General features: G+C 51.2%; 1 protein-coding gene across 1 annotated transcript; it reads left to right on the top strand.

Annotated features, from left to right (window-relative positions):
• Positions 1-443: 443 nt before the first annotated feature.
• MYL9 (myosin light chain 9) lies at positions 444-22,984 on the top strand. Its single transcript, XM_032769615.2, has 4 exons — positions 444-566; positions 15,085-15,291; positions 19,861-20,022; positions 20,960-22,984. Exons 2-4 carry the CDS (start codon positions 15,108-15,110, stop codon positions 21,130-21,132), a joined length of 519 nt encoding a protein of 172 aa, XP_032625506.1. The 5' UTR covers positions 444-566; positions 15,085-15,107; the 3' UTR covers positions 21,133-22,984.
• Positions 22,985-26,852: the final 3,868 nt, after the last annotated feature.

The raw sequence follows: 26,852 nt of genomic DNA, 5'->3' as shown, positions 1-26,852 counted from the left end.
CCTTTACTGTGAAGGAAACAGCTGGAAGAACCTGCACACTAACTGTACACTGGAAATACCTCTCCAAGCAGTGGGTCCTTTTATTTTTGGACTTTTGTTTAAAAGTCCCATACCAAAAAAACAAGCTGAAGTTCTCCTTGCAAACCCCTTATAAAGGAAGCTGCATCTCCCCCAAGGAGCTGGGCTCAGACTGCAGAGCATTGCTCACCAGGCTGCAGGCCCTCTGCTGCTTTTTCCGTCAGCATTTCATCTATATAAGGCAGAATCAGCTCTTTCCCCGGAGCCTTCTTTTTTTCCCCCCTCTCCTCTTGTTCTCATATCCCAAACTCCAATGTCCCACAGCTGGGCTGCTACCACAGGCTCGCAGCATTCTTTTGCCTTGTATGGCCAAATCCTTGGGGGTGGGTGGGAACAATTTAGGTAAACTCCATTCTCCATTGGCTGCCTTTGCCATATGACCCAGCTCCTTCCAGCCAGGGAGATTAAAACAGCTAGTTAATTTCTTCTATTCGCAGGAGTCAGAAACGCCTTTGGGATCTCTGGGTTTTTAACCGTTTCTGACACAGGTAAGAGCTTTTTCCATTGATTCACTTTCCATGTGGCGTGGTTTCCTGGGGGCAGCTAAGGTGTGTCATGGATGAAATCAGAGGGTGCGGGAAGATTCCCAAAAAACTGAGCACTTACATTTTCCAGTCTCAAGTTAAAAGCTTCTAGCAGTTTTAGGGACGAACGCAAGTTAGTGGACCAAGACCAGAGCTCTGTAGCATCAGAACCTCTCAGGGAAAGAAGTGGGATCCAGTCAAGAATACCCTCTTTGCTGAAATAGATGCTGATCTCCTGTAATGGGTTGTGTGAGTACTTGTCCTCCACCACAGGAAGGGGTATTCGGGCAGAGGGTTCCTGGTGCCTTTAGCATTTCACTGCAGAAGAGGAAAGAAAGTTGGAGTCAGATAAGAAGGCTGCCCACTGTGCTGTCAGAAGTTACATGGGAGGAAATGCGTCTGTGCCTTGGCTAATAGTTTATCAGTCTAGGGAGCAAATAGACGTGCATGGAAGGAAATAAACCCAACCTATGTCTGAGTTCTTAGACAGCTGGCATGGCCTGGGACGTGCGCTATACCCTGGAGCAGGGCCCTCAGCAGGGGATGGGAACTTGAGAAGTGCAGACCCTTTGCTGGTTGTCTTCTCACAAGGCCAGTTGCCGGTAGAGAGATTCACATTCCGTGCAGTCCTGTCTGAGCCTGCGTGAGAAGGGAGGGAAGCCTCCAGATCTGTGTTCCCGCTGCTTAACTTCTTACCTTCCCTGAGGCAAGACGTTGAAGCAGAGCGCGTTTTCGGGGGCAGGTGTATGGTCTTGGGTGCTGCCGTGGTGGGGTGTTCACCTACCAACACCTGTTATGGCAGCAAAGAACCCTGGCAGGCATCCCCAGGGAGCGAGTGAACCACGCAGTGCTGTCACTGCTGGGATGTGACAGGAGGGAGACAGGGACAGGGACAGGGACAGGCAGAGCTCTCCACTCTCATCACAGGGCCCTTACCCTGCTGAGCATTTGGCTCCTCCAGACAGTCCCACTAACTTCAGTGGCACTGTGTTTGGGGGTAACTACTTGCCAGAGTAAGTAAAGGCTGCGCAGCCTGGCCCCGTGGCCATAACAGAGATGAGAAGAGCGCGTAGAGCATGACACAGCCGTGATTACGGAACCGCTGACACGCAGCTGTGGCAGGCGTTGGCTGTGCTCTGTCTTGGGGTTTCCTACTGACCGTGGATCGCTCAGTCAGTCAGGGGGGCTTCTTTCAGGAAGCATCAATCTCATATAGGCAAAACGGGGCCTGGAATCAGAGCGGTCGTGAGCACACTGCAATGCACTGAAACAAGCTGGGCTTTTCCGTCTGTTTCCGTACTCTGAGTTTGCTGTTAGGGCCTGCCTCTGGGTTTCTTGGGCAAGATTCACTTCTGTCTGGAATGTTGTTTTCTCCCATGTCCTTTTGCAGATGACACAAGGCAAGATCCTGGCAAACATGCACACTGCTCTCTCTTGGGTGATCCCCTAGTGCTCTTAGAGAGCTCCTTAGTGATCTATTGAGCGACCTGATGCCAATGGAGGATTAGCCTCTGGGCCAACAGGGCCTGTGCCCAGGGGCCCCAGCCAGTTGGGGGGCCTTGGCAAAATGGACGCCACTATACCCTGACCCCACTCCCCAGCTGGAGCGCCGGGCGGGCGGAATAGGGCAAGCCCCTGAGCCCCCGTTCCATTTCCCCAGCAGGAGCACGCTGTGGGGGAATGATGACTGCAAGACCAAGTGGTGTGGGCCAGGGGCCCAGGGGCCCCACAAAACCCCAATCCACCCCTGCCTGAAGCAATAAATTCTCTTGCATAAGAAAAACATCATTTACTTCCTTTTTGCTCTCTCAATCCTAAAGCCTGATCTACACCTAAAACTTCAGACAGCCTAGCAATGCTGCTCCAGGCTCTGAAAAATGCCGCATGTGGTGCACTGAAATTAGGTCGACCCAGCCTCCTGTGTAGACACAGCTAGGTTGCTGGAAGGATTTGTCCATCAACTTAGCTTTCACCTCTTGAGGAGACAGATTTACTGCAGCGACGGGAAAACCCCTTCGACTCCACAGCAAGTATCTAATGGCGTAGCTGCAGCTGTGCCACTGGAGCGCTTGTGGCATCCACGGCGCCTGGAGTAACTTTTGTCCTGTTCAGACAATGCCCATCAGAATCAGAGATCTGGCTGCTTCCTAGTCCCAGGTACTTCCTCCATCGAGCCTCTTGCTGAGTGTTTGTATTTGGGGGAATATTAGAGGGGTGTTAAAATAATGTTGGGAAGGCTCTTTAACATGTAACCCTAGGAGGAAGAGGAGGCAGTGGCAGCATTCGCCAGTGTGCGGTGCCTGTATGAGACAGCTCCAGGCATGAACAGTCGCTGGTTACCAAAGATGGCTGTGTTTCCCTGGGCATTTAAATTCTTTACCCATTGCTGTTGGCTTTTTGTGTCGCCAGTGGGAGGAGTTAAATATCTCGCTGTGCTCCCAAATCAGTGCTTAATTTGTGCCAGGGCTTCACAGTTCAGAGTCCCGGCACCTCTAGAACTTGACAGTTCAGAGCCCCAGGACCTCTGGGCCTGGCAGGTGACAGCCCTGGCACCTCTAGAATTTGGCAGTTCAGAACCCTGGCACCTCTGGACTCACCACATCAGTTATGAAAGTAAAAATGTTGCTTGAGCCCCGGCACCTCTATAAATTAAGCACTGTCCCAAATCCTCCTCCTCTCTCATTTGCCTGGGCCAGGATGCCCTCCCTGGACATAGTCCAGAATTTCTTCTAAGAGGGAATAAAAATTCAGTTCAGATCTTCTGCATGGCAAGGACAAGGTCACCAGAAGCCTGAAAACTCAGGATAAACCTTTCCTCTCCAGAGCTTGAAAAGGAACATATAAACGGTAATTTCAGACTGTTCGGAGAGTGGCCAATCGCACCCACCCACCCCCCTGCTCCCAGACCCTCACGAGGTGCACACAGAAATCCAGCTCAGGTTCTTGGCTCCCAAAGGTCTTGCCCAGGAGTTGCTGGGGTGGCTTCTATCAGGTGACACTCCCTGCAGCAAGGACGACTGGGCCTCTGAAGACACCATTTGTGTGGATCATTAAAGAGCCACAGTCACGCTCTGGCAAGCTTTGTCTTCTTTTATCAGCAACCCCTTAATCTGACCTGAGTTTCCTTCTCCCAGTGGTGCTGGCAGCCTGCACACTGGGGTTAGCAGCGGTTTCTACCTTTAAATCGTCAAAGTGCTGCCTACACATTAGTAATTCCTCTACCATTACCCTGTTTTACTGAGCCATAGAGAGCGGCACACTCTGTCCTGGAGCTACACAGTGAGCTGGGATTAGGTCCTTGGGGTCCAGCTGCTCAATCCTGTATTCATCCCATGCATCCACACAGCCTTCTTTGAACGCCTTCAGCTTCCTACCCAGCTTTAGCTTCCTACCCAGCCTCCTCCAGATTCTCACTGCATAGTTAGCCTGGGCTCTTACCTTGGTATTGCCCCTAACCCCCTTCTCATCCACACGCAAAACCCTCTCACCCAAATTTGATAGTGCTTTCAACCCAAGCTAGCTGGCCTGGCTGGGGGTAGGTTAGAGCCTGGGTGCTGCTTTCACTCAGGGCTGGTAACCTGCTCGCTTTGCAGTGAGGATGCAAGCTAAATTGTTGGAGGGCTGGGTGTGCTCCTATGCCTTCCCACCATTCCCTGTGTGCCCAGAGGACATACAGGATCTCCCACAGTTCACTGGGAAAGTGTCAAAGAATGGCTCAGCTCACTGCAGCACAAAGAAATGTGGGAGAGACCCCCAGAAGCCCTAGCTGACACACACAGGGAAGCACAGCACCAGTGAGGACACAGTCGCTCCAGAAGGACTCTGCGATGTGGCTGCTCACACTCAGGCCAGGCCAGCCCTGGTGCCAATTGCCCAATGAAGACACACTCTCAGTGATGCCACATTGCTGTGGCTGATGTCTCAGTTGTTTGCCATAGTGACAGCAGATTGTGGCATCAGTAGCTGGGGAAGGAGAGGAAACGGCTGTTTAAAAAAAAAAAAGAGGCAGGGTATGGGGGGGATCATCTTGGTGCCCAAATACCATCTTAGTTGGGTTTGTGAAAGGTGTCTGACTGGAGCAGTCAGCAAAGCATGATGGGGCAAAAAAAGCACATCTGACGTGCTCCAGCAGGCCATGCCTGGTCCCCACTGCTGATAGCTGAAGCTTCAAAGGACAACACGAATCCCCCACCATGCAGCTGGCACGTCATGCTGCACTGTGCTTTGGGGATAGTGCTCCCCACCCCTCTGCAACTCAGCGCCCCACAGCATGACATCTGATGACCCCTCTGTTACACGAAGTTACTTGTCATAACGCTTTACAACCCTGTTAGAGTGGGTGGCTTAGACCTAGAGCAGCAGTAGGGCTTATTCACTACACCCAGTCTGACAAAATACTGCTTTGTCCTGGTTTTGAACTTTCTGGCCACAAACTTCATTGGTCTGAGAAGAGTTTGACTGGGTTTTAGTGAGCGACTGGATTATTTGCCCCAACGCTTAGCCGAAGGTGTCACTTACACTGCAAGAACCTAATCTGGGGTCGTCCAGGTCGTTTGGTTATTTATGCCCCATGAAGCCCAACTGAAAGGTAGCAGAAAACAAACCCCGCGTTTCATTGGCTTTAGATGCCCACTGTCCAGCCTAGCCAGGCGGAAAGGGGCTTTTAGCAGCACATGCCAGCAGAAAGAGAGGTTTGTCATTATCCACCTGCAGAGCGCTGCAGGCAGGCCCCAATCTGCTGCAAGCCCATGGTCAATATTTTCAAAAGGGAGCTAAGCCTGAGACTCCTTACAGAGACCTGATTTTCCAGAAGAGCTGAGTAGCTGCCTTTGGAAAAGCAGGACCCTTTAAGGTGTTTCACCTTGGGCACCCAACATCACTAGTCAGCTTGGAAATCTTGGCCTATATGCCCATATCTGGGGGCCTCATCTACATTCCAAGTCTCATGGTAGCAGGGCACAGCTGCCTTGCAGTGCTAGGGGTGCCCATGTTCTAACATCCCTTTTTGTTTGTAGCACCGATGGTTGATACAGTGATAGGATCAGAGCAGCTTGGTTGGTATTACAGCTCAGTCCGGCTGGGGTCTTAGACTGCACCCCAAATCCACCCTCTCCCATAACTGTGTTGTCCCTGCCACTCCACAAATAGAAACTCTCACCCCCACCCCCCAAGGCTGTGTCTACACTAGAAGTTTTGCCCTTTGAATTTCCCAGCGTTGCAGCTCCAGAGGTGGTAGCAATGGCTGGCATCATTGTGTAGGCTAGGCACCGCTGTTACTGACCGCCATGTTGTCTAGAGCTACTCTAAGCAGGGTTAGATGACTTGGCATTAAATCCACCAGTGGCAGGCACTAGATTGCCTACACTGAGGTGTTGCTCACACTGGTGGAGCAGCTGAGCCAGCGCTGGCAGAAGTGAGAAATGGTTGCAACATTTCTCTAGTGTAGACAAGGCTTGAGTGGGTCCAGGTCCAACCCCAGCTGCCTTCCTCTTCACATCATCATAGCAGAGGAAAGGAAGCAACTGAATGACTGCTGGTGGCTTTCTTCTCCTCCCCCTCCTGCCTTTGTGGGTGTTTCTGATCCCAGAGAGACCTCCACCTTGGATCCCTAGAGGACTTGTACGCCTGATTGCAAATATCCAACTGCTTTCACGAAAGAGACGTTGAGCTACAATATAACCACGGAGGACAGAAAATGGGAGTACACATGACAGAGTCTACAGCCAGGCCTATTGAAACGATAGCTCTCAGAGGTGTGAACTCCCCCACTCCCTCATTCATCTCAATGACACGTTAACACTGCAGCCACTTATTAACTTTACCTCTGAAACGCTAAGATTGTTCACCATGCTCAGCTAAGGGGCTTGGCAATTTAGACCAGATGTCATCATCATATTTTGGCATCTTTGGTGCCTGTTCCCCTCCTCACTCACCCATGCATCCATCTGTCTGTCATTGTGTTTGTACAGCACCTAGCATCATGGGGCCTCCCTCTTGGCTGAGGCCTCTAAGTCTTACAGCAGTGCAATTAGCTGTTAACGACCCCAGCAAAGCAATAAGGTTGCACATTTGGACTATGTCAATAAGCAGACACTGAGTATTCAGATGACTGAGCTCTTCGCTACTGTTCTTAGAAACTAATTTACAAGATCTGATTTTTAAGCTAGTCTCATGACTTTTGAGGCTCTAGCTCCTGGAGTTGGGATGCTCGGTGCTAGTAATATTAGAAGCAATGTCTCCATGGGTTGCTCCAGCACGGGGCCCTACTGTTGAGACAGAGATAACATACTGCAGAGGGAGTGTAGCTCCCACAAAAGAGAAGAGATTGATGGCTAGATACAGTGCTTTGGAAGTGCTGCTTACAAAGGAAGCATGGTCAAGCAGATTATGCATAGGGCTGGAGGCATCTGCATTCTAATCCCACTCAGCTGCTGACATATGGCTTGACTCAAATGCCACTGAAGTCAGTGGAAAATCGCCCTTTAACTTCACGGGGCTTTCGATCCTTCCTTACCATTTGGCCAACTTGACTTGCCTATTTTCAAGCCTCAGATTGGGCACCCAAAATCAGTGGCCACTTTGGAATAGGTTAGCCTTCCCCTGTCCAGCATTCACACTGGGTGAGAAGGGACTCTGTTGTAAGTAATACATCACCAATTACAAGCCCTTGTTCAAAGTCTGGTATCCACATCACAGTTGTCCGAGATGATTAGCAAGTGCTGCTTGTACCCACTGGTCACAACACCTGGGATGAGGACTTTTGTTCAGGTCTGGCTAAGCAAATGGCATCTACTTCAGTTTCCTCCCATAATGAATGGGAAGTTATAGGGTTTACAGCTACACCAGTTCAGTCAGTCCCCTTAACTCTGCAGTGCAGGGTGTTTGGAAAAGACCTAAAAGTCCCTGTTCCCAGCCACAGTGCTGGGCACTAGAAAAAGAGTCCCAGAGAATATCAGTACAGACACAGTTGGGCGGCATGTGGACATGCCAAGAAGGGCCTGTCAAAAACCACGTTGCTGCATGGATGCGTTGACACAGTCCAAGAACAAGCCAGACAAATGGAGCTTCCCTGCCATCATGCCCTGTCTGCTTTAGGAAGCTGACCTGTTTATGGCATGTTATGCTTAGAACTGCTCACCCAGATGGCACCAGGTTTTCAGCACCGGTACAGAAGAATGGTCTTCTGCCAATTTCCTACATACATGAAGCTGTTTCCAGCACTGGTTCAGGAGCACCTATTATTAATTACTATTGCCGACAGTGGACTCAGGTTCCTAGGATAGCTGGGATGACAGCATCCCATTGACTGCAATGGTTTAGATGCTCTGAAGTGCAGTTGAGGCAAGCTACTTGATCTTTCCCTGCTCAGCTACATCATTTATTAGGTGAGTCTGTTAGCAAAAACCTTCCAGGAATTCCATTAAAATAGCTCTATGGAGACTTATGGTGTTATTTTAAATAGCTAGACTGTTGCGAGCAAGCCAAGCCAGGCCCTGATATTGAGCATTCTGCCAGGGAACATTTTGGTCTGAGGCCCCTGAGCAACCAAACTCCATGCTGTCAAAACCACGTTCCAGCTACATAACGAGAACCATCGAGCAGGGAAAACAATCCAAGTTGTTCTTTTGTCCCCAAAGCACCAAGGGTGCAGGGTAAATATTTGGATAATGGTTAGAGCACAACCAGTGTTTATTTTCCTATCCTTTTGCTAATTTTTGCAGTGTATTTTTGGCTTTGTGCAGGCCTGGTCCAAAGCCCATCATAGGCAATGGAAGCCTTTCCACTGACTTCACTGGGCTGTGGATCAGGCCCCAGGTGATTTGTGCATATCGGCTGAACTCTCCTGTTGGCAGACTGGAGTCTCTGCAGCCATCTGGACCCCCAGTTATTGTTACAGGGACCCAGCATGTGCTGGGTGCTCTCCAAGACATGCAGATCGACACAGTCCCTGCCACAAAGCGCTTGACAATCTAACTGGGGCTTGACAAGCAGGGGCATCAAAGCAGTAGGGAAGGGGTGGGATGAGGAAGGAGGAGATTAGATGTGCACATCTTGGTGCTTCAGTTATGTTATCATCTCCTCATGGGCCTCGGGGAAGGAGCGATGTTCTAGGGGGAATCTGTGTGGCCCGACGTGGCAGCTGGGAGGACTTGGTTACTGTTCCTTATTCATTCTGTGCCATAGATTTGCACAATGCTAACAGACAATTGCAGTCAAAGAGTTTGCCACTCAAGGGAGCTCTATTCTGACACCTTTCCTCCTGCTGATCGACACCTGCTCGCCTACATAGTCCCTCGAGTGCAATGCATTGGTCATTGCATGTGAGGGCTGCAGAGTCAGGCCCCGTGTTGGGCACCACATCCCAAGGTGAGGACAAGCAGTGGGGAGGGCAGGATAAGGAAAGGGGGAGGGGTTACCTCCATTTGTGAGCCTCAGATTGTTAGCTGCAGGAATGCAGGATAGTCTGTAAATGCTACTGGTTCCTCCTGCTCGCCCCATGGAGAAGGGCTTCAGGTTCACTTTCTCTCCCCCACCCCCACCCCCACCCCCTCCTGCAGCTCTCTGCATTTTGGGTGAATACATGTCTATAGTAGGGGTGCACTCCTCAGTGCCCAGCCACGTTCCCAGTCGGAGGGCAAAGAGCTTCTCCCTGGGAAGTCACTGTTAGGTGCTCCAAGTCTCCCTGCAGTTGGTGATGTTGCACTGAGAAACATACCCCCATGTCGCAGCAGGCACAAGGCAGCCCCCAGGCCAGAGATGAGCCGGCATCCCTCAGAGGGCAGCTGTGTTACCAGATTGGCTCATAAATGTGTCATTCCTCAGAAAGGGGCTAACTTGTAGTACCATTTCCCTGGTCAGAGCCCTCCCTGGGTGATCCAAACACTAAGGTCTCCTGTAGCATTTTTTCAGCGGGTGAAGCTTAGGGCTGGGGCCCGGGGCAATAACAGGTGCTCTTCATGCAGCAGATAGGAGGAGGGTAGGAGGTGGTAGGAGACAGGCTAAGCAGACAAGGGTTCAGGGAAGCAGCAGCAGGAGGAGATTGCTGCAGTCATGACAGCCTTGCTCCAATTCAATACTCGGAGGCTCCCTAGCCATGTCAGACGGTACTGGCATGTACTGATGGTAAAACTGCATTTGGGGCTCGGAGGCCTGGTGCCTCACATCAGTGGGGCAGTCCCCCACCAGCACAGCTCCATGAGAGGAGGCTGCTTCCCAAGGATGCAAGTGTGAGACAAGGGCCAGGCAGCAGGGAGCACTTTCAGACAACACGGTGTGGTTCACAGCCCTGCATCCTGACTGCCCTTGTGCCCTGCCCCCAATGCAGCTTTGCTGGGAAAGGGAAGGGGAACAGGAGCCATGAAAGAAAGGGGGAAATACGCCACAAACAGAGGAGGAGGAGAAAGAAAATAGAATGAGAGAAGTAAAAACAGGAGTGAGGGACTAGGTGGTGGCAGCTATGCCACGGCATGGCAGAAAAGGCGAGAGAAGGGTGCCCATGTCCCAGTTCATCACGTGGGGACAGGCTCTCCTGCTCTAGGGGCATGCTGGCCAACCTTGGCTTGCAGACTCTGAGGAGATCCTGGCCCTGTGGGGTCTGGCCATCCCAAAGGTCTTGTCAGGTTTGTCAACAGCAATGACCCAGAACAGCTCACATGAGGTGGCCAAAACAGCCGGGGTGTGTTTTCTGGCACGTAGCACTGAGTGGCATTGTGCAGCCTAATGCGACATGACATGGTGTCTTAACTGCTTTGTGTCCCACGCCACATAAGCCAGGAATGCAGGCGAGTGTGTTCCCCAGCCCGGCATAGAAGGCATGCACCAATCATAATAATCTGGACTTCTCGCCACGGAGCTCAAAGCACTTTGCAAACAAGTATGAATTCAGCCTCACACCTCCCCTCCACCCTCGCACAGCAGGTGTGTGCTAAAGTCCCCACTTTACAGATGGAGAAACTGAGGCACAGAGCAGTGACATGATTTGCCCAAGGTCATTGCATGGAAGGCTATAAACAGCATGCAGATCTCCTGATTCCCAGTCCTGTGCTTTAACTACTAGGCCATTCTGAACTTGATCAGCCAGCAGGCCTGATGCACAAATCCATGCACAAGAGGCTCGGAACCAGGAGGCCCCCCAGTTCTTATCCTGTCTCTCCTGTTGGTTGTTGAGTTATGCTAGGCAAGTTGCTTGGAAATGTGGGGCTAAACATCTACATTAACTCTTGGTGCCCCACTTGAGACACCTTAAAGGAAGCAGTCTGGCTTTCAGAGAAGCACCCTAGTCTCCTGCTGAAGACAATGGCAGCTGTGAGTGCACAGCATCTCTGAAAATCAGGCTCTTGACAACTCAGTTTGTGTTGGATAAGTATATGGAGGGGATGATATGATGGGATAGTTTAATTTTGGGCAATTGATCTTGGATTATCAGCAGATAAGTCTGCTCAATGGTCTGTGACGGGATGTTGGATGGGATGGGATCTGAGTTACTGCAGAGAATTCTTTCCTGGGTGCTGGCTGGTGAGTCTTGCCCACATGCTCAGGGTTTAGCTGATCGCCATATTTGGGGTCGGGAAGGAATTTTCCTACAGGGCGGATTGGCAGGGGCCCTGGAGGTTTTTCGCCTTCCTCTGCAGCATGGGGCATGGGTCACTTGCTGGTGGATTCTCTGCAGCATGAAGTCTTCAAACCACAATTTAAAGGACTTCAATAACTCAGTCATGGGTTAGGGGTTGTTATAAAAGTGGATGGGTAGGGTTCTGTGGCCTACTTTGTGCAGGAGGTCAGACTAGATGATCATATTGGTCCCTTCTGACCTATGAGTCTATGAGTGAACACTTGGAAGTATAGGCTCCTGCCTCTGCCTCAGTTTCCCCATCTGCAAAATGGGAGTAAAATGCACTTGCTGCAAAATGGGGGGATGATACCAACCTACTTCCCCAGAGGAGTTGGAAGGACTCAGCTGTGTGAAGCACAATATAAGTGCCCAGTATTATTGCAACTAACTGGTTAGTAACATTACCAGGTTACAGTCTCCTGCGATAAGGGTGAGTAAGTAGTTGTGACCCATCCGTGCTGGTCTGTGGCAAACATAACAGTGGATTCATCCCTAGCTGGGGGCTTTTACCTGCATGAAGTGAGAGGCTATCACAGCCTTGAACTAAGTCTCTACCTCCAGCTGCTATGAGATTGTGTGAGTTCATTTGGCAGCTACAGTAACTCCCACTCCTGTTACAATGGCCACTGTGGGATGCAGGTGTTCCCTGTCCAGGATTCCTGCACCCACCCACAGCTTTCTGTGGTGGTAACGCGTAGGCCCCCTGAACGAGGGAATTTTCCCTGGAGGTGCAGGTGACACCTGTTCTACCTCCCATGTGCAGGAGCCTGGTGAAAAGGGGCAGAGATGACTTGAATCCCTGTTGGCAGGTGAGGTGCAGCCATGTGGGAATCAGTCAGTTAGGGTGGGCTGATGGCACCCTTAATTGAGCTCTCAGGCAGGAACTCACTCACTCACTCATGCCCGTCACCCCAGTCGGGGTATGGGCCGCCAACCACAGATCTCCAGAGTCCTCTATCCTGGGCCATTCGCTCTAGCTGGTTCTGAGCAGGTGAAATGGCCCAAGTAGGTGGGGAGTCCATCCAGCAGCAAGATGTATTGTACCAGTAGCACATACTAAGCAGGTGATGTGATTGGAAATTATCAGAACAATTAAATCCCTAAGCAGACGATCAGAGGAAGAGCCGCAGCTAGGCCACAGGGGAAAAATACTCAGCTGTGTAGCAGGCTGCAGACTGTTCATCTATTGAAGATCTGGGGCTAGGGGCCTGTTCACACCCAGCTGATCCAGTAACTGGATAGAGTGTCAGGTGACCAGTGCAGGAATGATGGGCAGGTGCATGGCCAGGGGCAATCGCCAGAACAATGGGCAGCCAGGGCAGTTGCTAGGAGACCTGCTGGGGTTTAGAAAGCAGGCCCAGCATGATGATACCAGCAGCCCCCATGGCAAATGCTCAGCAGAGGGCCTTGCATGGGGGTGGCCAGGCCTCTCCCCTGCTGGCTGCAATGCCACACCCTGCTTAGGAGCTGGGAGAAATAGTGGCTGCTCTCTGAGCTGAGCTCCCATGGCCTTGCCAGGGCAGCAAGGGTGAACTTAGGGCCAGGTGCCCAGAGATCTGTAACTGTTAACCCTCTCCCTGCCGTGACAGAGCCCACCAATGCAAGGGAGGCTGCTGCTGTCCTGCACGGGGCTGCTGGATGTGCTCATTAGGCCATCCTGAGTGTAAATCAGACCCCTCTCCCCCCAGATTACAGCTCAGTTCTTAGCTCTGCTCAGTGTGCTGGGACCCCCTAGCCCTAGGTCACAAGCTGCTGCTGCGGGGGTGAGCCCAGCTCGGCAGCCGCTCTCTGGCGAAACAAAGAGGGCAGGGGGAGGGGAGTGGAATGCTAGGAATCTGCAAGGAGCAGATAACCAACTTCCTGCTTGTTCCTAACAGGGCCGGCACTGGGAAGGCAGCCCAGAGCCCATGCCTTGTTTGTGAGCCTTTCTTTGTGTGTTTAAAGTGTACAAGGCAAGCAGATCACTGCAGGGCTTTGTGATGAAGGGGAGGATGGCTGGACTCTTTCCCTGATAAGGGGAATTTTTTGCACATCTATAACCCCTTCCATGCAAGGAACCTAAAGATGGGGACACTCTGCCTGACCTGAGGGGTTGCCCTTGGGCTCAGGGGATGGGAGTCAGTAACAGGCAGCTAAGCAGCATGCCACCTGTTGGGCCCCCTCTGACCACAGAGCCCCCTCTCCCCAATATCCTGAGAGATACTTGTCTATTGCACAGGGCTCTTCTGGTTCAGGACGGACCAAATTCTGCTTTCAGGCACATACACTAGGGGTAGTAGATTTACACCAGCAGCAAGAGGAACAAAATCTGGCTCCAAGTGCCCATAGTGAGGAGGCCCTCCCTGGAGGAGTGCAGGGGGATGTGTTGCATAAGCATCATGACACTTGAGACTTGATCCAGGACCCTCACAGTCCCTAGCATGGTGAAGCTGTGAGATGCTCAGCTAGAAGCCTCTCTCTGCAGACTGGGCTAAAGAGAAAGGCCCCAAAGGACAATTTGGAGCCTGAGACTAGTGGGTACATCTGGCGCCCCGGTAACTGCACACAAGAAGCTGCCGCATGGGCAGATCTAGGCCAAGAAGGCTGCTAGCTTGGTTCCTGGAATATTTTTCCTCTTCTCACATTTTTAATGTCTTACAGATATGGTGGGAGCATGGGTGGGTCAGTGTAAGATCTGACTCTGGAAAAGATCTAGAAAAAGGCAGTGTAGATGCAGGCAGAGGAGCGGCTCTGCCTGTGCCTCAGCAGCTGTAGGGCCTAGAGGTGGGTGTGTTAGTGCAGACTTTTCAGGGTGCTTTAACCATTAACCCTGCTCAGAGCAAGCTCAGACTGCCCTGGAGCCTACCAAAAGCAATGCTGCCACCATGGCGAGGACTGGTGCTGGTGCTACCATGGGGAAACTTGTTTCTAATTCGCTACCCTGTAGCAACTTCACATCAGGTCATGGCTGTTCTGTTCACGGCACACACAGAGAAAAAAATCATAAATACTCTTGTCGGAAGGTTGCATCATAGCACAATTTCATTTCTTAGAATTTAGAATCCTAATGCACAAGAACCAAAAACAGAGTGAGACAAAGCAGAGAGCCACCACTCACCTCCATGCTGGCTCTCTGCAGACTGCACCAGGAAACGCAGATCATGGCTTCCCTCAGAGACCCCTAGGCTGCAAGCAGGACCAGAGGAAATCCCTTACAATTTAAAGTGATGTCTTGTCATCTGAACAATTTCCAATACATCAAAATAACTAAACTTCCCCACCACATACAAGAACAGTGGGTCTCACTCTCTTCCGTACCATGCCCCCATGTAACCACAGAAAACAGCTCCAGCTCCACCCCACCCCAAAGCTATAAGGAGAGGGGTGGTCGGGGGGGGAACCCTGTATTGCAATACAAGGGGCATGATCTGCTGAAATTCACATAGGACTGTTTTACCTGCTGGGGTCATTCAGCGTCTTCTTCAAAGGGGGAAGAGGGAGGAAACAAGTGTTTGCTCTTGCATCCATACACCAATTCTGAATCCAAGGGAGTGGTCACCCCTAGCCTCCCCTACAATCATTATCGTTTTGCAAGGATTACAGGATGCTTTACCAGCTAATTAATTAAATCACCCCTCTCCTTGTGTGACAAAAGTTAGTGAAATATGATTATCCCCATTTTACAGATGGGGAAGCTGAGGGGGCAGGGCAGTTAAATGACTGGTCTGGTTGCATGACCAGCAGACAAATCAGGAACAGAACCCACATGGCCTGTCTCCCAGCCCTGCCCCTGCTGCAATCGCTCAGATAGATTGCTCCACTCCATTCCTGTTGGGTCTGTCTGTTCCCATGGTCAGTCAGTCTCCTTTCTGCTTTCCCTGTCTCACTCAGGAGGTAGATCACCAGCTGCCAAGATGTCCAGCAAGAGAGCCAAGGCCAAAACCACCAAGAAGCGCCCCCAGCGTGCCACTTCCAATGTCTTTGCCATGTTTGATCAGTCGCAAATCCAGGAGTTCAAGGAGGCTTTCAACATGATTGACCAGAACCGTGATGGCTTCATTGACAAGGAGGATCTGCATGACATGCTGGCGTCTCTAGGTAACAAGTGCCAATCCAACAGGGTGCCTGCACTCGGTGGCTGCTAGGCCACAGGAACTGTGCTTGGGGAACTGGGAGCAGCCCTTCTCTCCTATAGGTATTTGACAATTACTCTAGGTTGAAGGTCTCTGACCTCTTCAGATATCTCTTCTGCCTCACCCTCCTATTTAAATAAGCTATCCCCTCAGGGAAACTGGAAGCAGAGTTGAATAAAGGCCAGGGCTTGTCTATCCCAGGAACTATTTGCACCTGTGAAGCATCACTGACACTGCTCCACCAGTGCAAACCCGTAGTGTAGGTGAGTTACACTGGTGAAAAAAGTGACTTGCCGCAGTGAGCATCACCTTTTACACTGCTGCAGTGTGTCTGCACAAGGAATCTGTACTGGTACAGCTATGTTGGTGCAAAATACTTCTCTGTAGATGTGTAACTGTCCCTGGGTTGGTGTGTCTTTGGGAATCAAACACAGGACTTCTGAGTCTGAAAACAGGAGCCTTTATTCCTTGAGCTAACAGAGCAGAATCAAACTGCTATACACATGCTGGCCACTGGGGGTGACAGCTACCTGTTAGTTGTGGGTTATGTAGGTGAACTCTTTTGTTCTGCTGCTCCACTTCCAGCACCATCACTCTCTCCAGGGAGAGAAATACAAGAGTAGGGGCGGCAAACACTCCAGCCCAATCCCTGACACAGTTCCATCTATGCAGAGAAATGTGCTGAGTTCTGGATCGGCACCCAGCTATTGAAATCTATTTGAGGCCACCCCAGGTTGCTGTCCCCCATGGCAAGACAAAACTTTTTATCCACCCCTTTGGTAGTGCTAGTCCAACACTTGTGATCTCTCCCTCCCTCTTCCACCATCTGGGTTGGACGGGATGTCACTCAAAGCGCTTCTCCCTGCCTCACCCCAGCCACTTGAGGTTCCAATGACCAGAGGCCCGACTGTTTATAGCACAGTTTAGGATCTGCCCTGACTATGTCGGCTCCCTGGTCATGGCCCAGAGGGGGTCACTGGTGACTGAGGCCAGCTCAGGGGGGTGGGGGCAGGCGTAGTGAGCTCCTGAAGCAGGTAGCACTAGTGGGGTTAGGGGAAGGGAACATGACCCGGGAAATGCAGCAGTTCAGAACATTTCCTGGGAAGCCTACAGGGTTGGGTCTCCAGGAGAGACTGGGCTACAAATTGCCTGCCTTCCCTTGCAAGAACCCCAAGGCTGAATGGCAGCTCCCTGGGGTGGGGAGGGAAGAGTGGGGGCAATATCCTGGGCCACAGCAGAGCCCCCATTGGCACAGAGGTGTGATTTGGGTTTCCCATCCCTGCCCCAAAGAGGTGTGTGTGTAAATGCAGCCCCCTGGCCATGCTAATACCCTATGGGTCCTGACTCCTGCTTGTTGCAAGCACAGGTTGAGCTCCTGGGCAGCCAAGAGAGAAGCCAGGTAGGCTGAAATACAAGTATTCTGGCTGTGGTATAGAGCCAGGGCCTGAGAAATCTCATCATATGCTGCAGGGGTCTCTCCCCTCTCAGGACATACAGAAAGGGGCTGATTATTAGTTATGTTTATACTGCAGTAGCCTCCAGAGGCCTCCAGGTTGGGCCCCACCATGGTAGGTGCTGCACAGACAGCTCCCCAAAGAGCTTCCTTCCTATCCCCCTCCCACTGGATTTTGACCTTGCATGTCTTCCCCCTTCCATTGTCCTGAGTTAAGGCCCACACCCCCTCCCAAATATGTGCTAAATCAGTGGTTCTCAAACTTTTGTGCAGGTGACCCCTTTCACAAAGCAAGCCTCTGAGTGTGACCCCCCCCTTATAAAAACACTTTTTTTATATATTTAACACAATTATAAATGTTGGAGGCAAAGCAGGGTAGAGGCCGACAGCTCACGACATCCCCATCCAATAACCTCGTGACTCCCTCAGGGATCCTGACCCCCAATTTGAGAACCCCTGTGCTAAACCATTCAGTCACCCCCCGTGGACTGTCATTTAAATCAATCTAACCGAGGGGGTGGGGGGAGCGTAATAACTGGAGGTTTCTCCTTAACTATTTCACTGCTGGCACTTTAATGCTGATATGTCCCAGTTAGACCCATGTTCACACTCCTTTGGTGTGGAAGGAGCAGGCCCACCTCTCAGCTGTGTATCTGTGGGCAGACTTGGGCCCGGTCTACACTTGAAAAGTTTTACTGGCATGGCTATGTTGAGCAGATGTGGGTGGCGCACACATGTGTGTTGTTACCAGCACACTTATGCCAGTAAAGCTCTAGCATGGGCGCAGTTATAGTGGTATGAGGCTCTATATGTCGACTTTGCTGAGCAGGAGGAAGCTACACTGGTTTAAGCACTTTTATAACAGTACAATTGCACCCACACTTGGGTTTTGGGTATTTTTTCCCCTTTAACTATAATTAAAGTGACAAAACTTAATGTAGACAAGGCTGCAGGAAAACAGTAGTGCCATGTTCTGAAGGTCTTTGGGAGAGCTAAAACTCCATTTTCTCCCCTCCCCCCCGCCCCAATTGCTTGCATTCAGCTAACAATAAGGGAAATGCCAATACTCCACGAGAAATCACGATGGTAGGTATTTCCAGGACACCAGGTGGGGAGTCCTGGGTTACTATTCCCAGCTCTGCCATCAAGTCGCTCTGTAATCTTGAGCAAGTCTCTTCCCTTTTGTACCTCAGTTTCCTCATCTGTGGAAAGGGGACAATGATTCCCCTGCCTCCTTAGTAAACTGCACTGAGATCAGTGGGTGAAAAGGTCTGTTTAAGCACTAAGTGTTATTACTGTTTGTACCCTCTTGCACATTATTTCTCCACTCTACCCGAGCACTAAAGTTCACGGCCACAACAGCCTGAACTGGAGAGGAAGGAGAGGTATGGGACTGTCTTCTTTGGAGACACTGCTCTCCAGAGCCTTCTGAAAAGTGTACGTGTATGAATGAGATTCCCAGCTAGTCCTGCCCTGGCTTGTTTAGCAGGTCAGCCAGCACAAAGCAGGCGCTCTGGGGATAGAAGCAGAGCCCAAGGCTCCAGCTCGTTTTGACTTGCAAGGTTTGCCAAGCTCCCCCACCCAAAGTTATTTCTGCTTAGCTGCAGGCCAGGTAATTTTCAACATCTTCTCTCTTCTTTTCTTCCTGCCTCCGCAGTCCCCCTGGAGGTCTGTCAATTATTGACCTGGCTACCAAACCTGTTCTGAAGTCCTAGTGCAGCCAGGAGGCAGAGCTCCCCCCATTCGCCCCGAACTACACACAAAAGCGAGGGGAAGAAGGGCTGGTCTCAGAATGTAAACCATGTGTTTTGAAGCCGGGCATAAAGAGAGCTGTTTGCAGCTGCACCCACCAGAGGGCACTGAACTGTACAGGCTGGCTACTGCTAAGGGAAAAGCGGCTGATGGAATGGGAAGAGCTGATGAAGGAATCTGGATGAGGAATAGATTGTCAGACAAGGTTGCTCCTCTCTCTGGGCATCAGTCAGGGGTAGATTGGGATTCTCGCCACTCTGCTGGTTAATCAGACTTCCTGGGGACATGTTTCAGGAATTTAGCTTCCCCCAAGGCCAGTCATTCCGAATTTGAATGCCAGCACTCAAGTTGTCCGCAGTCATGCGGTCCATTTCCTTGAGTGGGCTGGCGGGACCCTTATGGTCCCGTATGTGGGGCAAACCCTCCTGGAAAGCAAGCAGAGTGCTGGCACTGCAGGGACACGCATGCTGGCACGGCACAGTTTCTGATTGTGACAAACGGATGCTACAGGTGTGTGAACGTGGCCAAAGCGAGCTCATTTAAAAGTGAAGATAAATATTCATAAGCACTTCTTTGCATTACTCAGCTGGCCAGGATACTCAGCTAGAAGGGCAGACAAGCGTCCCAACCCATAGAGTAACATTTTCAAAAGGACCTAATGCCCGGATCCTCAAGGGTATTAGGGAGCTGGGTACCTTTGAAGAGCTGGGCCATTGACTTCCACTGAGACCCAGGCTGTTAAGTGCCTCAGTCACTTTGGAAGATGGGATTTAGGTGCTTTTGAAGACTTTACCTGCTGCTTTTATCATATAGTCCAGTCAGGACACATGGGGTTTAGAACCAAGGGGCAGAGAAGATACAGACTGGGGATCCTCCAGATGTACCCAAAATGCAGCCTGAGGGCCAACGGGACCAGCTGCTTAAGGTCCCAGATCATCTGAATACACAGAATGATCCAGCGAGATCCTGGCCCCTCCATGCTGACATTTCTGACCAATGAACAGCTGAGCTGCGGGTCTCATTTCTGCCTCCCAAAGAGTGATTTTGGTGTCCCCGAGTCACGTGCTTGCCTTGGGTTTGTGTTTAATCGAGTGATTAGAACAGGGACCTGGGAATCAGGACTCCTGGGTTCTATTCCTGGCTCTGTCACTCACTTGCTGGGTGATCTTGGACTAGTTGCTTCTGTGCCTCAGTTTCCCCACCTGTAAAATGGGGAACAATCATGCCCATGTGTCATGAGGCTTTAGTGGTGTTTCAAGCACTCACAGCCCCTCAGCTGAGCAAGTATCAGAGTGCAGCAGCTCACCCTGCGCTGGTTCCGTATGGCAGGGAAGAACCCCACAGATGAGTACCTGGAGGGCATGATGAGCGAGGCACCGGGTCCCATCAACTTCACTATGTTCCTCACCATGTTTGGAGAGAAGCTGAACGGCACCGACCCAGAAGATGTCATCCGCAATGCCTTCGCCTGCTTCGACGAGGACGCGACAGGTACGAGAAGGGTCAGCCAGGGATGCTGGGCTGAGCCAGCCAGTGGAGACAGAGCTCTGCTCTCCCAGTGCCTGGCTCCCAGGCAGGGGAGTGTGGAGCTAGCCACGGGGGCTGCCTTTAACCCGGGGCTGAGGGTCCAGAAGGGAGAAAGGCTCCTATGTGTCATTGAGGGTTCGGGCCTAAGCCAGTTATCTGGGGCCCATCCAATGCCCAGCCCAAAGGAGGAGCCTTTCACCCTAGTTCAAAAGCTCACAGAGTGGGACCCAACATCCTTGTCCTCCCTTGGTGTGTCTGCAGAGCAAAGATATGATGCTGCCTTTGTTCAATGCCACCTGGGAGGGGAATAATGGGGGATCCTGACAGCTGCAATTGAGGGGCACTGTGCAGGCTGCAGGTACCACAGAACCACTAACTCAGAAAATGCTGCCTCCTGGGGGATACCCTTCCTGGAGGGGATGCTGATCCATTGAGCTCCTTCTGAGATCCACGCTCTCCCCTTTCCGCCCCTCATGAGTCCCCCAGCAGTAGGACTCCTGGGCACGGGCACTATCCTACTCGCTGTAGCCTCCAGGGTCGCTTTTCACGCTGCGCTGACTGGGAAGAGGCCATCCTGTTTCTAAGGGGCTCAGGTTTGTATCTCCGGCCACCTGTTTGCAGCAGCTCTCGTCCCATTGGGGTGCCATTGTTAACGTTTGCAGCCCAGTTTCTTGGGTTCCTGTAATTGCTACACCGTGTAGCTAGGGCTGACTAAGTCCTTGGACCAGACTCTTTAGAAACACCCCGTTCCACACTGCTGGGTCATCCTGTCCTGGGCGAGTGCTTCTCAGGAGCCAGTTCAGAGCTCTGTTCCCCGGCTGCATTCCCTCGGGCACTCCAGCTACATTAACTCCTCCTCCTTTATCTTTCCTCTTCCCTGCCATTTGTTGCCCCCTTGCAGGTTTCATTCACGAAGATCATTTGCGCGAGCTGCTCACCACCATGGGGGACAGGTTCACGGACGAGGAGGTGGACGAGATGTATCGAGAGGCCCCTATCGACAAGAAAGGCAACTTCAACTACGTGGAGTTCACCCGCATTCTCAAGCATGGAGCCAAAGACAAAGATGACTAGAGCCGAGAGGCACCCGTCCCACCTTCTGTACACCTGCCATGCCCCTCCTCCCTGAGCACCCGTGCTGCCTCTGGCCCCGAGTCCCAGCAGGCCGACCCCATGGAAAATGCCTCAAAGCACATGACATGAGGCCTTAACCCTGTTCTGCATTAGGGACGAGCTGGCCCCCACACAAATGCCCCTCCCAGGAGAAGATGAATCTTCACGCTCCCATCCCTCAGCCCTTCGAGCACGTCAACCATTCCTGGCCTCCGACTATCTTGTTTGCTGCAGGTCAGTCCAGGTGGCTTCCGTTCCCACAAAGATCTGACTTCCTGAATTCGAGTGCTGTATGGAGGAGGTGACCAGAGGAAAGCGGGATAGTTATCATGGGCTCAGCTCACCAGTGCTGTGGCATCTGGCAATGTGTATATGATCCATGGCCACTCAGAGTGTGAACCCCTGAGAGGGCCTGTTGAGGTTGCTGCTTAGCCCCTGGCCATTGAATCTCTTCCCAGCGACACCAGTCCGACCCTCTCGCTGTATTTCAGAGCAGGCTCATACTGGAGCTAAAAGTTCTGTTCTTCTAACCCACTGGGAATCCCTCCTTGCCTTGGCCCCGCTGGCCCCGCCCCATTCTGCACTCATAATAATTTGCACTTAGATAGCACCTTTCACCTGAGAATAGCACAGCACACGGACCCCTGCGTATTTTCCCTGCCATGCCCCAGCCTGTCCAGCACAGATCCTTGCAGTGGGATGGACCAGGAGGGGTAGGGGTCCCTCTACCGGGTGCTGGTGGTGAGATGCTGCATGGTAGATGGAGCGTGCACACAAGGCATTCCTGGGGGTGGCTTTGCCATGCACAGATCTTGCAATCACACCAGGCAAGGGTGGTCAAACCATTCTGCTGGGGACTAACATTTGTGTGTCTAATTAGCCCCTCTCAATGAGGAACAATAAAATCCTGCTCTGCATTTTACCTTGATGACAATGTTTACCCATAATCCCCAGCGGTTAGCCTTCCGTTTCAGGGCTAACTTTCCCCAGTGTCGCAGTCCATAAGACAAGAGCCCTTCCCCACATTAAGCCAGTCACAGCTCCTGTCACCAGTATGGGTCTGTCACCCACTGGAATGAATGAATGGCAGTTCCTGATGTGCGCGTTACACTTGGACTCAAGAGACAGCAGACCATGGGATTTGCCAGAATGGATATGAGCCTTGATCCACCCAATCCCAGGTCCTGCCTCCCATCTCAGCCAATACCCAGAGCTTGAGAGACAGGTGGGACCTCCCCAGAACACCCCTCACCCAGGGCTGCGCAGATGATTCAGGGGGCCCGAGGCAAAGCAATTTCAGGGGCTCCTTCCATTAAGAAAAGTTGCAATACTATAGAATACTATATTCTCATGTGGGCCCCTAGGGGTCTGGGGCAAATTGCCCCACTTGCCCATGCCCCTCCCCCGGCAGCTCTGACCTCACCAGCTGTGCCATGCTGGGTACGTAGAGTAGAAAACCTGCATTCCACTAGACATCCATTTTCCACCCTGACACACGTGCTTTGATTACCTCCCCTCTCCTTACACACATTTCCTCAGATATTATCCAGCCTGATTCCCAGGGTATATTACGTAATATGCAGGGAATCATAAACCCATATAGACCATTTCCATTCATTTTGCAGCAGTTATTATCTAATACAAATCCAGACCTTAAGAACAGTGACAAGGAAAGGAATACACAACTGCCCCCTCTCTTTCAAAAACAATTGTTTTCTATTTGAATAATTATGTTTTTGTGGTTTTAGAATCTGTGATGTAAGGGGTTCAGAAAATTGAAATTACCTATAAAATATAAAGGATATAATACCAATGAGTGCATGTACCTTATTTACCAGGCCGCCTTGTTTCACTGCACATGGTAGATTTCTGTCTTTGATTAACTTGTCCTAAGCAGTCATCTGTAGCATCAGCCAGGTTGGAAGAGCCCTCTCTGCTGGGTTATCCACTGTATCCTCCCAATGCTGTGCCCCACTTGGTGGCCTCAATCGTGTGCTATCCCGGAGAGATGGGTCTGTCCATGAATTACTCCGTCAACGTCAACTTCACCTCCCCTCATGGCAGAAGGTTCTGTGACAGATTTGCTTGTATATACAAGTTGTGAACGTCTTCTGAACATTTACCCGACATTTTTGCTCATGTAGCTTAAGCTTCTTAGTCCGCCCTTGTCAACTGATGAAGTTGGTCGCTCCCTTTACAACACACAGCATGTTGCTGAGGAGAGGCTGTTTTTAAACACAGGGAGCTGATTTGAAAAGCTGCCAGTTTGTCCGTTTAAATCAAGAGTCACCTAAGAGTGCTGAAAACTAGCTGTGAGACACAGACCCATCTCTACAGCTAGGAGGGTTCCCAAGTGCTGCACCTGCCACCCAGCCAATTAGACGTCTCCATCTTAATCTCCATTTCAATGTCCACTGTTTCAGACCTGCTAGAATATTTGCAATAGCAAATGCGTTGTTAATGTCTAACAATCGTCAGGAAGCTGGATGCTAAGGTGATAGGCACCAATGTCTCAGTCTGGATGAATGCATGCATGCAGTGCTTAATTTGTAATGAAAGAGCAATTTTTTTACATTCATAACTGATGCAGCAAGCCCAGAGGTCCTGGGGCTATGAACTGCCAGGCCTAGTCCCGGCAAGTCCTGGCACAAAGTAAGCACTGGACGCATGCCAGATATATGAACGTAGATAGTCCTATTTGCCCTATAGGGAGAAGATGCATTCTATCTCCTCGTGCACGACAGTTCCCCATAATAACAGAGAATACCCCCTAACTGTTCTTGCAAACAATAGGGAGGTTATTTTCTGGGGCATGGTGAAGCACAGGGCTCAAAGGAAATAATCTAACAACAGCGATGATAGAATCCACATGAAAAGCTTTCACTAAACGCAGCTGCCTTGAGATGCCAGATCACAGCTTGTGGGCACTGAACTCTAGATTTCGCCTCCTCTGGACCTCTGCTGCAAATTGTGGGTGGGTATCCTGAAGAGATGGGAGCCACAAGTGTTTAGCAGACAAATGTTCTTTTGCAACTCTCAGCGTGAGCTCAAGCTGTAAGAAGACAAGAATCAGGTGACATCAGTTACTCCTGTTAAAATAACTACAGCTCTCTTCCTTTCAGCAATTAAGACCCTGGACCTGCAAGGACTTATGCAAATGACAAGTCCCAATTACTTCCTGGGACAACTCACATGTTAATGCCCTTGCAAGATCAGGGCTTAAGTCCCCCTCCACACTACACATCACCACTTTGGGGCCCCATAGACTTGAGGTGTAGAGAAACCCCAGCTCTGTTTTAACAGCATCTCTGCAGCATGCTGAAGCCTTCAACATGTCCAAAGCTTTGGATCCCACAAAATGAAGTCATATGGTTGCCAACCTAGGAGACAACAATGTTGTAAATTGGTCTCCTGGCCCAGCTCCAGTTGTGCAGACAGAGTCTAAGGGATGGAACTACAACTTTAAAAACAAAATTCACCTTACATCCTGGGGAGCTCCTGGGGATGTCTTCCTTTTAACAAAGCACAGTTGTTCCACCTGAGATTAGCCAGAGACCTGCTGGAGGTTTCAGCACTGCACCTGGGCAGATGCTGGAGTGCAGAAGGACGTGCTACCCAGCCTGCAGTGCCATGAGATGCCGGCATGTGGATTAGCCCAAGCGCAGAAGTACCTGCCCAGGACAATTCCCATGGGCATCAATTGAAAGGCACAGGCATTCCCTTGAACAAGTGCTCTTTTTTTCATCAAAGAACCCTGCAGGACAATGTAGCTCCCTGGGACTGATTGCTGACTCATGGGCCCAGGTGTGGGGGAGGGGCAGAAAGGGTTTTCTTCTGAGAGGTCCTTCCCCACAGGTATCTCTGTGAGCATGTGCAGAAACTCAGGCCTTGTCTATAGTCGGAGTTGCATCATTTTAGTTCAATTCCTTTTTTACGCTGCATTAGTTAAACTAGCACAAAACCCTTTGTGAGTGCATTTAGACTGATTTTTAGCCTGGTTTATACTGATTTTGATCAATCCCATCACTTTCAGGCTATTCCAATGCATGACATTTTTACCCCATGTTTCCCATGCGTCTTCACCAGCCCCTTGTGTATGCCTCTCAGGACCCCAACATTTCCAGAGGATTCTCCATATCCCACTCCCCACCAATCATTTTGCAAATCTACTTCCAGCTCAATAGTTCTCTTTTGCACAGCTTGCAAATTTCCCCCAGAAGAACCCCCTTAATAACAAAGACTGCTCTTCTGGACTCTCTCCTCCAAGAGACAGACAGCTGCACAGCTGGTCAGAGTGGCCAGGAGTTGGTACACTCTAGAGAAGGGGGTGTCTCTTACTATGGCTGTAGTGCAGCAGCTGCCTCTGTAGCAGGATAGTGTAGATGCTTCCTACAGCAAGGGAAGTGGGGTTTCCTTTGGTGGAGTGAATTCACCTCTCCAAGGTGGTAACTAGGTCGATGGGAGCTCCACGTGTCCCTGTGTCTACACCAGGGGTGGGCCAACCTAACTATGATGTTCAGGGCACAAACTTTTTCACAGCCCTGAGCAACGCTGCTAGGTCAATCTGATTTTTAAGTGTAGACCAGGCCTCAGTGTTTGTACAGCACCTGGCACAGTCTCAGTGGGGGGGCCCTGATGCTAATGCAGTACTAAGGATAATGAATAATAAATGCACTGTGGTTCCACCTCCAGAAGCAGCATGGGGGTCTGTGCTGGGCCCTGCACCCTCCTGCTGTGGGACCCTAAACTGCACATTTTGAGGAGGCCACAAAGGAAAAATCAAGATCCTCTTCTTCCCTGATCAGCCCTGCCCCTGCTCCTCCTCCCCCGGGCATCTGTGGCTCCCCACTCTGCTGTGCTCCATGGGGTAGCAGAAAGTAGGGGGCACAGTGAGAGAACAGGAGCTGCCCCAAGAGGGGGCCACTAGTGGCTAGCGGTAAAAAATGGCCAGGGAGAACTTTTATTTTTTATTCCCTCACTTTCTCCTCGGCAAACAAGTCCCAGAGCCGCGCACTTTGCACCCACCTCTTCTCTCGGCAGGGAGTACAACTAGAGCAGAGGATGGCCCTGAGAATCAGGGCAGGCAAGGACTCCACCCCTAAGAGCAGTGCATCTTGTTAGGCCCTGCCTACACTGCGGCTCTCACCAAGTCACGGGACCTGGTTGCAACAGTTACATGAGGGAGTGTAGCTGTAGATAGTGGGTTGCCAGAACCTAGGTTCAGGAGTGGGGCCAGGGTTTTTGGCGCCCTAAGCAGGGGTCCTTCCACGCTCCCAGTTGGTGGCAATTCTGCGGTGGGGGGGGTCCTTCCGCTCTCCCGGTCTCTGGGGCACTTCAGCGGCGGGTCCTGGAGCGAGTGAAGGACCTGCCGCAGAATTGCCGCCGAAGACATGGAGCGTGGAAGGACCCCCCGCCGCCAAATTGCCGCCGAAGACATGGAGCCCGAAAGAACCCCCTGCCGCTGAATTGCTGCCAAGGGCCGCAAAATGCCGCCCTCCCAAATCCTGGCGCCCTAGGTGACCACCTAGGTAGCCTAAATGGAAGCGCCGGCCCTGCCTAGGTTAAACCCCAGACAACCCCACTCCCACGCAGGTTTCCATACTGTGTCCATCACCCTAACATACGTGTGCCTGAATGGTTACAGCTCACTTTACTGGGTCATAGCTAGGTCCTGTGTAATC

The sequence above is a fragment of the Chelonoidis abingdonii genome, chromosome 14 (assembly GCF_003597395.2).
Source record: "Chelonoidis abingdonii isolate Lonesome George chromosome 14, CheloAbing_2.0, whole genome shotgun sequence".
In the NCBI taxonomy this organism is placed as follows: Eukaryota; Metazoa; Chordata; order Testudines; family Testudinidae; genus Chelonoidis; species Chelonoidis abingdonii.
This window is presented reverse-complemented; position numbering and strand designations above follow the sequence as displayed.